At 34.3% G+C, this 15,848-nt stretch overlaps 1 protein-coding gene across 1 annotated transcript; it reads right to left on the minus strand.

Annotated features, from left to right (window-relative positions):
* Positions 1-1,809: 1,809 nt before the first annotated feature.
* LOC120297770 (general transcription factor IIH subunit 2) lies at positions 1,810-14,402 on the minus strand. The gene is made up of 16 exons (XM_039320782.1): positions 14,212-14,402; positions 13,240-13,315; positions 13,048-13,125; positions 11,140-11,176; positions 10,352-10,438; positions 9,528-9,578; positions 8,347-8,401; positions 8,018-8,123; positions 7,175-7,265; positions 6,928-7,015; positions 6,095-6,202; positions 5,635-5,698; positions 4,942-5,045; positions 3,723-3,825; positions 3,164-3,203; positions 1,810-2,211 (listed from the first exon to the last, which is right to left on the minus strand). The coding sequence occupies exons 2-16, from the start codon at positions 13,293-13,295 to the stop codon at positions 2,092-2,094; spliced, it is 1,188 nt and encodes a 395-aa protein (XP_039176716.1). The 5' UTR covers positions 13,296-13,315; positions 14,212-14,402; the 3' UTR covers positions 1,810-2,091.
* Between the last annotated feature and the right edge of the window lie 1,446 nt (positions 14,403-15,848).

A 15,848-nucleotide genomic window follows, 5' to 3' on the forward strand; every position in this document is an offset into this window, starting at 1 on the left:
AAATCCTAATCTAGATCCTTTTCAGTTGGAATTCAGCCCAGGGCATGGAACAAAAACAGCCTTAAATCTCCCAATAGCTATTGGGAGCATCAACAATAGTATTCTGCTTGCTTGCTTGCTTGAATGATTGATTGATTGCTAAATCACTGGAGCTGGGTACTATTTATGTACTCTGAAAACAAAAGGCAGGATTTTAACAGTGACTGGTAGATAGTGACTGGATAAAAAGCAACAATGGTGTCTGCAGCAGGAGCAAATTAATACATGTGCAGAAATGTAATCATGCAACTGCCACAATTTACATACTTAAGCCAGATACCTGATATAAATATATAAATATATAATTTCCATGACAGCCAGGTGTCAACTTTAGAATGAGCATGGCTGCAGCCGTCTTTTTCCTTCTCATTCCTAATTGCCACATAGCACGGAGGGAGGGGGTTTGCCAGGTGTTGCGTTAAACCAGTGGTTCTCAACCTGTGGGTCGGGACCCCATTTGGGGTCGAATGACCATTTCACGGGGGTCGCCAAACCACACTGTCTGCCATTTTTTCCCTTTTCCCTAGCTGTCCTACTCCCTCTTATTGTTGGCCACACCCACTTGGGGGTCACCACAACATGGGGAACTGTATTATGGGGTCATGGCATTAGAAAGGTTGAGAACCACTGCGTTAAACAAAACAGACTTTCTCTCTCGGACTTTCTCTCATGGGAACCAAGGTCATCGGCTGCTCCTGAGACTACAGGCTGGGCGTTTCATAAAAAGCCCGCCAACAGGCTGAGTGGGGAAACATAGTTGCTTGCATAGTTTCGGGGTGGGATTTCTTAACTTTGTATTGGGGAATTGTTATGCATCTCTTCAGACTTGGTTTCACTTTTGAAGTACTAATACTCTGTATCAATAAACATGTTCTTTGAAGAATTTGCAAGCCTCGGAGTTCTGATTAATTTGTCTCTGTTGATCAGAACAATGATATTAAACCAAGTCTGAAGAAATGCATAACAATTCCCCAATACAAAGTTACACCAGGTTTGGTGTAATGATTTAGGTGCTGCCTTAGAAACTAGGTGACTATGAGTTCTAGACCTGACTTAGGCATGGAAGCTAGTTGGATGACTTTGGGCCCGTCACTTTCTCTCAGCCCAACCCACTTCACAGGGTTGCTATAGGAAAATAAGAGACAGGATTATAAGTACATTCACCTCAAATTCACATTATACATAATAATTACATAATCACGTGTGTCATCATTTTAGTATCACTATGAGTTCTTTAGATGTCATTGAAGAGATATTCTAGATATTAGCAGATCTTGTTAACAGATTTAAGAGTAATTTTTAAAATTATATTCCCAGTCTCACTAATTAAAATTACATCTCTAATAAAATATTCTACATAGAAAAATCACTTTAAATAGAACTTATGCTTATAGAAGGCAACTTTCTCTTCTGCCTATGGAAGCTAAAGAAGAGTTGGACATTTGTAAACTTTCATCTTTAAACTGTAAACAATGTCATAGCAAAATACGTCGTACTTTAAAATTATTGAGATGGAAGCACACTGGTTACCTGGAATCTATCTCAACAATTCCCTACACTTAATGGAATGGACAAAGGAAGCTAAGAGGCAACAGGGGGCTATCACAGAAAAGAAACTTCATATTCTGTAAATCCAGAATAAAATACAGGTATATAAAAATGACTGCTATGAAGTATTTCTAATAGTGTCAGATTATAGCCTTTATAATTATAGCCTTTATAATTTCAGAAAGTATATTTAAGAAAAGCAACATATAAATAAGATTCATATTTTAAGTGCATATGTCCATTTTAATATTTTCAAAATAAATTTGACACATTATTCCATATTATTCCAAAAGAACATTAGCAAAAACAAATACAGGTAACACACAGAATTATGTATCCATTAAATACATTATAGAATGGTACATAAAATCTTATTTAGATACACCTCCCGCTGACTCATCTTCCTTATCTTTCTCTTTAACCTAATTTGTTGAAGATGTTCAATCACTGGTGAAGATTCTCTGCTCAGAGGAATGTACAAGAAGTAATATTTAATGAGAGGCATCAAATGCAGGAGGGACCAGGATGGCTGTGAATGCAACCTGGACAGTAGTGCAAGGTATCATGAGCAAAAAGATCACATTCAACACAAAATACACTATGACAGAGTTTACAGATGTAGACCTGAGGGGAAAAATGAAATTTAAAAGTTACATGTTAGCACATCATAGCATTATTAATAAACTACCAATGCCCTTTGTATGCTTTTTAAAATTTTGCTAAGCAAATTATAATATCCTATTTAATATAAGCAATAATTTTATTATATTGTAATGAAACCTGGTCTATTCCAATGTCAAGGTGGACAATCACCTAAATATGAGCCAGCAGTGTGCTGCAGCTGCCAAAAAGGCAAACACAGTGCTAGGCTGCATTAACAGAGGGATAGAATCAAGATCACATGAACTGTTAATATCACTTTACAATGCCTTGGTAAGGCCACACTTGGAATACTGCATCCCATTTTGGTCACCACGATGTAAAAAAGATGCTGAGACTCTAGAAAGAATACAGAGAAGAGCAACAAAGATGATTAGGGGACTGGAGGCTAAAGCATATAAGGAACGGCTGCTGGAACTGGATATGTCTAGTTTAATGAAGAGAAGGACGAGGGGGGACATGATAGCAGTGTTCCAATATCTCAGGGGCTGCCACAAAGAAGAGGGAGTCAAGCTATTTTCAAAGGCTCCTGAAGGCAGGATAAGAAGCAACGGGTGGAAACTAAGCAAGGAGAGAAGCAACCTAGAACTAAGGAGAAACTTCCTGACAGTTAGAACAATTAACCAGTGAAACAACCTACCTCCAGAAGCGGTGAACGCTCCACACTGGAAGTTTTTAAGAAGAGACTGGACAGCCATTTGTCCAAAATGGTATAGGGTTTCCTGCCTGAGCAGGAGGTTGGACTAGATGACCTTCAAGGTCCCTTCCAACCTTACTACTATTACTAAGACTGAAAATAATTATTTTTAAGGCCCAAAATCTAATGTGATATACATATGAAACTCCCCAAAAGACGTTTATTTGCAAGGACATAATATATGGAATAGTTTATAGGTTAAATACAATAAATACTTACGTGATGATCTCTGATTTCTCCCTGACATCCCTGACAATACCTGTTTAAAAATATTTGCAGAGTTCTATTAGGAAATATGTATTCATCTTCTTTTTCCAATTTACTACTATAATTAGAAGAAGATTGGTGCTGCTATTGTAAATGCCATTAATAATGCCGTATAATCTCGTTATTTAAAATATATAAACAGAATATAATGATTTCTATAAAAAAATTTTTAACAAAGTTTTCTTTAGGTGAACAGCCCTTTAGGGATTCACAGCATCCAAGGAACTGTATTCAGCTGCCTTAGAAGAAGGTAGGAAAAGTCCCTCCCCTGTATACCAAAAAGTTGGAACTCTGTCTCAAACCTTAAATTACTCTTAGAAAGAAACAGTAATAAATGAAGAATCAAAAGAAATCTTATCATAAACTAAAAAAAAATTTGAAATATTTACTTAGTAGTGAACATGTTGTACTTTAAACAAGGGGCACTTAACTAAAAACATTAAAGATATATCATTTAGCTGAAGAACAAAATTTGGGTTTGGATACAGAATCCTAAGTATTTTTTACATACCTTTCCCCCATATACTGTTCCACTGGGACTTCCTCAAAGGCATCCAAAGGAAATAGGTGATGGTATGATCGAGCCAGATGTGGTGCAGACACTAGTGTAAGTCCTGCATAAAATAGGTTTTATGGATATTCAAACCTCTGTTCCTCATCCCAAAATAATATATCCAATATATAAAAGTTTTAAGTTTATTTTTAGCCATGTAACATTGCAACTGAATAAGTTTAGGTCCCAGATCTTATTCTAATTGCTTAAAAGGGTTGAAGTAAAAGTGTGATAATGAGCATTTGCATACTGAACTCTAGTCCTAACAGAATAGTCACAGCCAATCCAAAGTCTGTGATTAATTATCATGATTTATAGTTGAGTCTAATTTCAATCATAGTGAATTGTGGAATTAATTCATTCAGGTGTTATCAATTAGGGATGCACACAGGAATGGAATGGTTGAAGTTTCTAATGAAACATGGCAGATACAAGTGCACTTGGACTTCCCATTTCAGTAAACTTATCTTTTTAATAGACCAGCAACAATGTTTAAAGTACTATTTAAAATACTTACGCAGAAATGTATATTACTATTAAGTTATAATATCAACTCATGCCATTAAAAAGTAGGACAATAAAATTATAATCCTAAAACTATAGAAGTTCATTCAGATATCTCAAAACATACTTTTATTCAAATCTAGCAATGCACTAAACTGCAAAATATTAATAAGATAGGAATGCTTTAGGCATTAATACTCATTAATAAAGCATCATATAAAAGGCAATTTTAAGTACAGGAGAAAACTTTAATCAGCCTTACGTTGTTAATTTCTTGTAATAGTAGTATTTACAGATACTGCTTACTTGAAACTATTTTGTATTCATTCTGTAAATAAACTGCTTCTACCTTAAACAAATCTTTAACCACTGTTCAGACTCCAGTAGATTAACTATATTTGAGTTGTATTTTTAATTGCTAAGTAAGTCATAAGAATAGCAGCCTACTTGGGACCCATGTAACAGCTTAAAGATATAATGTGACACACTTGAAGCAACTGAAATATAGATCATTTATGAAAGAGGAAGTGCTATTTAATCATAGTAGAAATGCTGTAATTACTTTGTGAGAACAAGTTTTTATCCCTTCTTGTTTTTAACTATAAGAACAAAAAAGAAAACATGCTATTATGTTTCATTTATGGTAGACAACTATAAAAGCCCTGATACTCACCACACACTTTGCATTCCACTGGGAGCTCACAATATTTGGCCCTACACTGGGGACAGAAATATCCTCCTAATGTAAGGCCTGGGTCATTGCTGTTTTCCAGATGCCTGTATAGAAACACATATTGTTTCCTGAATACTTTTTTTCCTGAATGTACTTGAATTATTTGAACAAAATTAAAGGCAGATATGTTAAGATTCTACAAGTAATATTATGATTAATTCGTACAGAAATTGCCATACATCAAAGAAATCATGACTTTTAAGTGCTTCCATTTTATACTGCATTTTTCCAGCAATTATGCTACATTTTATAGGGAAAATCTCAGTGTCCTGCAATGGATAAAATGCTAAAAATGATTCAGGATTATTTTCAGTTACAAAATAGCAACTGAATTATTGATAATTAGTACATCTAAAAAGATCAATACTTTTAGCATGAACAAAAAAAGTGTTGGTGAAAGCTAATTTTGATTAAAATTTTAAAATATGCAGAAACAGTTGTATCAAAAATGTATTTGCTGTTTTCAATACATCCCCTCCTCCTATTTCTGATGGCTGAAAAAGCAAGACTGAGTTTGCCTATACATACAGATAAGATGTAGAAAATGTAACACAAGCTACTGAATGGCGTGGCAAACCTTAAGACTGTGCCCTGTAAAATGCAGTATGTAATATATAACCACATATTACTTACGCCATGCTAAAAGATGGTTTTGCATCCTGGTCAGCCATTTGCGCAATTGTGTGCTGAGGAAAGCCTATGTAAGAAAAAAGAAATACTTAGAAAGATTGATGTTGTCCAAGTTTGCATTCAGACAAGATATAGAACATAATATCCAAAAATGTTCCAATTTGTGCAAATTCTCAATGAACAGGAGCATGCAACTTCTTCTAATACAGTTGTTTCTTAACAAAATAAAGGACTACCCTTGGCATACATGACTATATATTCGATATGGTAGAAGGAGCTACCATTGAGACATTGCATGCTGAACCTAGAAAGAAAAAAGACATGACAAAATTTTACCTCTAGGTTTCCACACTATGACTTGCACATCTCATGTTAAAACAATGATATAAAGAGAATTGCATTGAACATTTACAGAAATGCTGCATGTTCAATTCTGAACTCTTAGAAGTAACAAAATTCTTACCCATTCGAATAAGAGAACTTTCAGAACTAGAACTGGCCGGTGGTGGACTGACATGATGCATCAGGAGCTCCTTGTAATGGCTTTCGTCTAAAATAACGTGGTAGGTTCCTGCCATACAGAAAATAATACAACAGAGTTGCAATCACAGCTGCTTGGTTGACTTGCCTGCTAGAACTGTCCTATAGACTTAAAAAAAAAAAAGACTCTTTGCAAGTAAAGAAGCTCTTTAAAAAGGAAAAGTGCTGTTTTCTCCTTTGGTCTAGCCCAGGGGTAGGCAACCTTGATTCTTTTATGACTCATGGACTTCAACTCCCATGCTGGCTCAGGAATTCTGGGAGTTGAAGTCCACGAATCATAAAAGAGCCAAGGTTGCCTATCCCTGGGCTAGCTAATACATACGAGAACTGTACACAGAGGGAATGGTGAAAATGTTTCTCATCCACTTATCTTTGCATTTTTGTAAGGCTGATTAAAAAAAGATATTACTGAAACCTTGACTGTGTTATTAATAGTGTATTGATTGCATTACTGCAGTGTAATAATTTAACCATGAATAAAAATACATAATAATAATAATATTAATAAAGTTGGAAGGGACCTTGGAGGTCATCGAGTCCAACCCCCTGCTCAGGCAGGAAACCCTACACCATTTTGGACAGAGATATATTAGGGAATGGTTATAAATCAAATTCTTTATATTGCATGGTCAAGGAAAATAGAGAACTTTAAAAAACTATAAGCTTTCTATAAAATGATGATCCTTGCATCACTTTCTTTGGTAAAAATCCATTTGTATATTTATGAATTCATTTTATATATATAGATATACATACCACCAGTTTCTCTGGCAAGCACAGTGCATACTCGAACTTCAGCAGAAAGACCAATAACAGACACTCTGATCTTAACTGATTTTAAGGACTTTGGATGAAAAAAGACAAAAATAAAAAAAACACGCGCCATCAGAATAGAAAATTATCACAGGAAAGAAACTTCCAATATTTCATAACAACCCAATTATTTAATTATCAAGCAGGTCCAATATGACAATTAAATAATAAAACAAAATAAATTCTGTACCTTTATTAGGTCATATATATTTGAGGGATCGCATGTTGTTAGGCTGCTGAGTATTACTAAAACTTCTCGACTTGTATGTCCTGGCATGTGCCTAAAGACAATAAAATGTTCACTTCTAATAGTTACAAGAACAAGTTCCAAATGTATTTATGATTTTATTGAATATGTGAACTCTGTTTGAACTTTCAACTGTAATCAGAGGATAAGGTTTTATTAAATCATTTCTTACTGAAAGAAGCAAACCTAAGTTTGTAATGCAGATATACAAAGTTGTACATATACGCAGTTTGAAAAAAAATGTGGATATATAAAAATGTGCATTTACTCTCATATTGATAAAAGCACAAATAAAAAAATCATATGGGATTTCACAATTTTCCAAAATTATTAATAACAAGACCAATTCAATAAAGCTATTATTCTAACACAGTTTATTTCAGTAATCATGCAAGACTACACACCTTCCAGCAACAAAAGAATCCAACAGAGCTAGAGGGAACAAAGCTAAAAAGGCCATTCTAGGGTCTTTATATTTCAAAATGACTTGCAGGAACAATCTACTAAGAATAAATTAAGGCAATCAGTTTGCAGTTTGGTATGTAGGCAAGATATGCATTTGTCCAGATTTAACAAGAAATTATGATTTACCGCTAGAACCAAAAGTCAAGAAAAGGACCAGAACATGAGACGGAAATACATATTCAGACGCAAAAGTTATTAAATTGCCCTGTCAATTGTTTGCTCTTTTAACTTCACTTATAATTAGTGCAATCATTTACTGCTATTTTAAAATAATAAATAAAATAAAATAAATTCACTCTTACATTTCCAACATATACTTACTTTAATGTTTGAGTGGCTAAATTTAAGGCATTATATAGAGAAGGCTCTCCTAGGCAGGTCATATCTACAGCTTTTTTCAGAGCTGTTATATGTTTCCTTGGATTCCCTATGAAAAGAAATTAACCTCTCATTACAAATTAGTGTCCTAGCTCACTCCCAGGCTAAGGAAAATACTCACTTAGGATGTTTAGCTGTTATTCTCTTTGCCTTTAGAAAATTAAAACTGCATTTTAATGTACATCTTTACAACATCCAATACATATTATTCGTATCAGAAACAATGGCCACTTTAGGAAGAAATAAGAACTGAGGAAAAAGAAAATCAATACCTGAAAGTTCAGTCAGTTTTTCAGCTCTTTTACTCCTAGTTACAATGATGCCAATCTGCAAGAAATTTATTTGCCATTATTAGGATTCATTGAGCAATGAAAATTATATTTCAGAAAAGATGTGGCTATATTTATACAACAGGCAGAATAGGACAGCTCCACATACAAAACATTATTGCGTCACTTTGTATTACCGTATATTCCGGCGTATAAGATGACTTTCTAGGCATGCAACTCGGCGCCAAAGACGGGGGTCGTCTTATACGCCGGGTCGCCTTATACGCCGGCATATACGTTACTACAGATTTTGCTGAGAAAAAGAGTTATTACAAAATATTTACTGGAGTAAAATGCTTTAGGAAACTTTTTGTAGTCTGCCTACTTAATTAAGTTACATAAAGGAGTTGTTTATTGCTTAATTGTGTTGTAAAGCCATGGAATCTGATAATGCAGATTTCAGAATGCTTGGAATCATTGATCTCCCCCCAAGTTTTTTAAGTTTCTAATTTATATGGCTACAAAACAGGCTTGACAGAGGTTGACTGATGAAATCAGAAACCCAGGAAAGAAGGAAATCACAGTTCTAAATCTTAGAGCTTCAGGATATCATCATGCACTGTTTCTCCATAATCCAGGAAAATAAACAAAGATTAATTATATCCACGTAGACTGCAGAACCAAGCTGGCTTTCGCATTCTAAACTATGCCAAGAATCCAGCTGCGACAACTGGGAAAAAAGAAAGTATACTTGCTTCCCCAACTCTAGATGGTTAACTAACCACAACAGTTTACCAAACATTAAGGAAAAAAGTTAATTACAGGAATGGCTGTCCTATGCATGCAGCATCCTGCCCTGAATAATTTCAAATTCTATATAATCCTTTCTTATCTTCCATTATGTATTTCATGCTGCCTTACCCAATAACAAAGTATTAGCCCAGAATTAATATGCACTGGAGCTTTAATGTTTCCTAGGACAGAAATGAAAATTATGCTAGTGGTCTTTAATCTTATTTTGCAATATATATACTTCTTAGACATTTGAATCTTTTTCTAGGACTCCAACTTCAAAACAAAAATAACTTATTACTACTATCAACATTTTAAAAGAAATTGTATATTTAAATATATAAAATTTAAGAAGCAATAACTATGAAACTTTGTTTCAATAGTGCACATACCTGGCTAATAGGATTTTGATCAAAATATTCTTCAACAAAATATTCCAGTAGCTACAGAATGAGAAACATTAAAACAATCTATCAAATACTATTTTTTATTGGGCCAATGTATTGAATTCTTTGCATCTCTTTAGAAAAATGCTTTTCAGACTAATTTCTAAACATCACTATAGTGGTTTAAAAATATATCTAGAAGTTAATAGCAAAAAATACTGTGACATCTATTCATTATATTTATGAAAATAAGCATACTTCAAGGGTCAGCTTCTTTTCAAAAACGATTATCCTAGTTCTGCACAGCCCACTTATTTAGTTAAAAACAATTATAAGTGGAATCTATGCACGTCTTTTGACTGCGAAACTTGTTGAGTTTAGCAGGACATCAAATTGAACTGGTGTGTTTGTAATTACCTTGTAAAACTGCACTCCTGAACATATTTTCTAGGGACTAATTCCCAATGAAATCAGAAATTGCTAATGTGCTTGAGATTAAACTGCATGCTAATTCACTGAAACAAAGGTTAATATATGCTGATAACTCACACGTTGGAAAACTGTTACAATATAAATACCTTATATATGAGTACCAATTTCAATAGACTCTTATATTCACCAAATAGGAAAAATAATGTACTATATTTATATATTTCATTTTCCCAGTGATATATTGTTATTTCCTACTATCTTCTATTAGAAGAATAATTGTGCGAGTTCATTAAACTAAGAAATGATCTCTGGTCTATAGTGGTTCTCCTATACAGAACTTCACATTATATTTGCTATATAGATTTGGAGGACTTTTGAATTATTTCAAAAATTATCACCTTTAAGGAACACGTTAATCTATTAGGTTTTAAATCTTGATCTTCCATTGTTCGTGATCCATCTACTATGACATACAGATGGCGCATCTATAAAGATAAAAAAACATAAAGCCAATATTAACTATACTATTGTATTCAAAATATAGCATTAAATATTACCTTTGTATACAACTTAACCTTAGGTGACAAAACTTTTTATGTATTGGCTTTCTAAATGTTTTTTTCTTTAATGTAGAATAACACATTGCAAACCTCCATAAACTTGTTTAAGATCTACTGAAATCAAAGCTCAACTGAAAGCAAAGAAACTAATCCTGAATATATAAAAGTCAAGTACAGACTGCAGGTATCAGATTTTTTTTTTTTTTTTTTTGAGGCTTCACCTTCACCTCTTTGCCTGAAGCATTATAAAAATGTATCTGAACTAGTCCAAGTAATTTATTACTTACCACAATTAAAGATAATATATTTATTATCTTGCCTTTATTTTTTTATAAATAAGGTGGCAAACTTACCTAATACTCCTTGCTCCTCCTATTTTCCCCACAACAACCCTGTGAGGTGGGTTGAACTGAGAGAATGACTGGCCCAAAGTCACAGATCTGACTTTCATACCTAAAGCAGGACTAGAATTCAGTGTCTCCTGCTTTCTAGCCTGGTACCTTAATCACTGATCCTTCCACACCAAAACCCAGATAAGGTGTCATCCAATTTATCCTACTTCATTTAATGCCTAAGTCTAACTTAAGCTATTTTATTTGAAGCAAAATGAGAAAATGAAAGTGTACCATCCCAAGTCGTACTTGTCCATGATGTTCAAAAGTTCTATAAAATAAGAAATAATTATTGCAATCTTCATGGTCCATAGGTAAACTGTTGATATATTTTAATTTGTACATTTTCTAAAAGTTATAATCCATGTAATTCATGCATTGATCATTACCCACGTTGATTACTGTAATACATTCTATGTACAGCAGCTTTTGGATATTAACAGGGACCTACAATTGGTCCAAAGTAGTGTGATAAGACTGCTAGAGAGTCAATCCCCTCATGGTAGGGTAATGTTTCTGAAATTATTGCACAGGCTGCCAGCTCCAATTCAAAGCAGTGTTTATGACTTGAAAAGCCTTATGTGGCATGGGCACCTGATTGCAAGAGGCATCACCTTCATAGGATAAAATCCGTCAGTTTAGTAAGAATAACTTGGCAAGGAGTGAATTAAATACTAATAAGAAAATAGGCCTATTTTCTGGCAGCCTACATCTCTTAGATCCAGAAATTAATAAAGCTTGCTCCTTCTATCAGTAGTACAGAGCTTGCTTTTCCTATCTCTCTCCTGTACTTGAGGCATGGCAAAATTGCATCTCCTAACATACTAACAATCATATTCTGCTCTAAGGTTTTAATTACTGGCTTTAAAAAAAAGTGCTTATTTGAACTTTTATTTTTAATTTTAGGCTGCCTACTCATTGATGATTCTGAGCAATTTACAAAGGATTAAAACAATAAAAAACAACCATACTTGGAAGAACAAATCTGATATATATGCTTAGGAGGACAATATATAAAAGTAATTCAGAGTACATATTCCTTCCTAAAGATCAACAAGGTGAGGGCTACATCTACCTCAGAGGATATACTGTTTCATAGGACACACATGGCAATAGAGAAGACATGTCTCCAGTGCCATTGTTTAAGTGATTGGACCTGGAGGATACTAAGCTGTCCAAACTTATCAGGCAGGTACAACTGGAGAAGTAATCCTGCAAATATCCAGCCCCAATACTATGAAGGGCTTTATAGATGACCAGAAGCTCCTTGAAGCATACTGGTACAATAATGCAGCTCATGACATAACGTTACATCACTGTACTGATATGCACCCATACCTACTCACACCACTGCATTCTGAACTAGTTACAGCTTCTGAGTGGTCTTCAAGGCCAGACCCATTGCAGTATCTAGTCACATAATGACTAGAATATGAGTTACTGCGAGAAAAGCCTCCTATTCTAGGAACAGACACAAGGTTCAATAAACTGGAATTCTAAACCAAATGAACAGCAAAATTAGAAATATTTAAAAATAAATAGTTAAAAGTTTATTTGCAGAAAAAAATAATTACACAATTTAAATGAATAGCTAAACTTTTATGATACTGAAAACAAACTGAACAACTGTATTAGGCTGTATTCCATTATTTGTACTACTATATTTACATTAAAATATATAAACAAATTATACCTTTTTAATTATAATGAAATGAAGAACATCACATTACAGGTATAGTTTTGTGTTTTCTACAAAGTTTGCTTGAATTCAATTTTTACCTTCTCAGTCCAAATCTCTTTTCCTTTTGGGCATGTGATGTCCTACTTATTCAATTTTAACATTAAATATCCTACCTGCTTAATGTTAAAAATCAGTCTCAATGTTTTCAGCTGAACAATGGAGTAAAATATTTCAAATACACAAATATTACTAGGCATATTTTGGAATTTTAAAATAAAGCACTAAAGATAAGAACAGTGCTATATTTCATTTATCAGACTGAATATAACTTCAAACAAGGGAGAGCTGAATATTCCACATCCAAATGGAATGGAATTAACTGTATTTAAATTCAAGTTACACATTTATTATAAAGTTATATCAATATAATGTACTGTACACTGTGTTCAGTTAATGCTTACCTTTTTCTCTTGGCCTTGAAGAGAATATCTTCTATAGTAGCTTTTAATGAACCAGATTCATCTTCTTTAAGAATTTCCCTAGAAGCAAAAAAAAAAAAAACCCCAAAAGTAAGAATTCTGTAATGTACGTACAGCAGGATATAACATTTAAAAAAATGGAGGAAAACTTAAGTGCTAAAAAAGCAAGCTTACCATGTTCTTTCATAACCCCCTTCCCACCGTTTGGTTCTTTCAGGTTCATCATCCATTTCTTTGAGTCAATGTTTTCCTAGTTAAGTAACAACAATAATTATCACAATCTAATTAAGATTTTAAAACATTGTACTAATAGCCACACAGAAACATATATTCACACACAATATATACAATGATAGAAAGCTAATATAACCATATCCCTGAATTGTGTTCAAGACTAAATTTATGCAACTGTGTTTCCCTCAATTCTGAAAAAAAAGTTTAGTGTATATTTGCTACATGGAAAACATTAAGTTAAAACTTGAGGCCACAAAGTTCACCGTCACCTTTCATATCCTTTCATTTAAAATTCTGAAAATCTATTAATTCTTTTCCCTGTATTCCAAGGGGCACTTCCACGTCTTTTCTATTACTTCTGTGGGAAATCAGTCCATTTCCTTGTTTTCTAAATACATTCTGATCCATTTAGGTTAACGTCACTATTCCTTGCATCTTGGACATTTGAGTTAATTCATCATCAAGGAAACCAACATGTATAAACATAAATTTCAGCTATGTTTTTAAGCTCTTGTGCCAATCTCTAAACCTTTACTGTGTACATAGGCAAAAAAATTTATCAGCATATCCTTTGAATTTATGTGATTTACAGATTAATGTATTAAACGGTTTTTGACATAACTTTATAGATTTATGTGAATAAATAGATAATACAAAAAATAAAGTATATAACCAGTAATCTCAAAATATGATTTGATTAGAGGTAGAGACGTGACAATTGGACCGTGGGTTGTAAGGAGAACCTCAGAAACGGACAAGAAATACGCGGTATTAACACCAAACACGAGACCAAAACTTTGATCAAAGCCTGCTAAAGTTGAAGAAAAGCCAGCCTCTATCATGTCTAATGTGGAAGGTTCACTTTCCAGGAGCAACGGAACAAATTTTAAGAGAAAAACATTTTGCACTCACAGCGTTTCTTAGCTGACAGAAAGAGTAAAAAAAAAAAAAAAAAAACACCCGGAACTGAAGGGATTCACCAAGCCTCCTTTTCTTCGTCAAAAATCTGTCTGGAAAAACGAAGAGACGAACAAAACTACCACCTCCTTTCCTGAAAAAACCGGCAACAACCCAACCAAACACCGCCTCCTCTCTGATTCCGTCCCTTCTTTAAACACTCCGATCGCAGCTCAAAAACGGTGCACCATAGTTCCGCCGAGGAAAAACCTCGAGACAAGAGGGAAAACACCGTAGATGCACAATAAATATTATTTCTTGTTATTAGCCAATGGGTTAGAAAGGTTTAATCCTTGAAAGGGGACTTCTGGAGAAGAGTTTCTACAGGACCCTCTTGATAAAGAGTTCAGCTGAACAGAAAAGAAGTTGTTTTGCGTAGTTGTATCAAAGATAAAACCCATTTCTGAGTTTTGGATTTTCTTCCCTTCCGGATTAACACAGCCTCGTTCTCTGTTTCGTTTTTATGTGCGATATCTAGGCGTAGGGTATCATTAGACCTTAATAATGATGATGATGATGATGATGATGATGATGATGATGATGATGATGATGATGATGATGCACTGAAATTAGTATATCAGGAAGGCTTACTGACTACTGGAGAGACCAAACTGGCCTACAAGAAAGACCAAATGAAGAACAGAATAGAGGCATGGGAAGACAAAGCACTACATGGCCAATACATTAAAAAAATAGCTGGGAAAGCAGATAATAATAAAACCTGGCAATGGCTAAGAGCAGGAAAATTGAAGAAAGAGACCGAGGGACTAATTCTGGCTGCACAAGACCAAGCCTTAAGACAAATGCATATAAAGTCAAAATTGAGAAGACAGCAAAAGACAGTAAATGCCGCCTATGCAAAGAAGCTGAAGAAACAGTGGACTACCTGGTAAGCTGTTGCAAGAAGATTGCACAGACTGACTAAAAGCAGCGGCATGACAAAGTAGCAACAATAGTGCATTGGAAAATCTGCAAAAAATATCATTTGCCTGTAAGCAAAAACTGGTGGGATCATAAAATAGAGAAAGTCATAGAAAATGATAAAATTAAACTGCTCTGGGACTTCAGAATTCAAACAGACAAGCACCTGCAACATAACACCCCAGACTTAACAATTGTCGATAAGAAAGACAAAAAAGTCTGATAGTGGACGTGGCAGTGCCTGGAGACAGCAGAATAGACGAGAAAGAACTGGAGAAGATAACAAAATACAAAGACCTACAAATAGAAATAGAAAGACTGTGGCAAAAGCAAGCAAGGGTAGTACCAATAGTAATAGGCTCCTTGGGTGCAATCCCAAAACAACTGGAGCACCACTTGAACACCATTGGCACTGACAAATTTGCTATTAGTCAATTGCAGAAGGCGGCCTTACTAAGAACTGCTTCCATCCTGTGACGATATCTGTAATACCATCAAACATCCACATCTAGCTATCCCAGGTCCTGGGTAAGGACTCGATAGGTAGACAAAATGCCAAATCCAATCTGAACATCTGGCTCACTGTGCAATGATCCATAATAATAATAATAATAATAATAATAATAATAATAATAATAATAATAATCCCCCAGTGAGGCACTACCTTGACG

This window comes from Crotalus tigris, unplaced genomic scaffold (assembly GCF_016545835.1).
Source record: "Crotalus tigris isolate CLP2741 ecotype Arizona unplaced genomic scaffold, ASM1654583v1 scf7180000023687.2574627, whole genome shotgun sequence".
In the NCBI taxonomy this organism is placed as follows: Eukaryota; Metazoa; Chordata; class Lepidosauria; order Squamata; family Viperidae; genus Crotalus; species Crotalus tigris.

What these genes read in the sequence shown, in the direction of transcription:
- LOC120297770 (XM_039320782.1), bottom strand. Translation starts at nt 13,295, where the DNA reads ATGGATGATGAACCTGAAAGAACCAAACGGTGGGAAGGGGGTTATGAA. An exon ending in AAAACTGACTGAACTTTCAG is followed by an intron (nt 8,124 to 8,346) that starts GTATTGATTTTC and finishes TTCTTTTCATAG; the next exon opens with GGAATCCAAGGAAACATATA. An exon ending in GCTTGCCAGAGAAACTGGTG is followed by an intron (nt 6,203 to 6,927) that starts GTATGTATATCT and finishes TCTGTATGGCAG; the next exon opens with GAACCTACCACGTTATTTTA.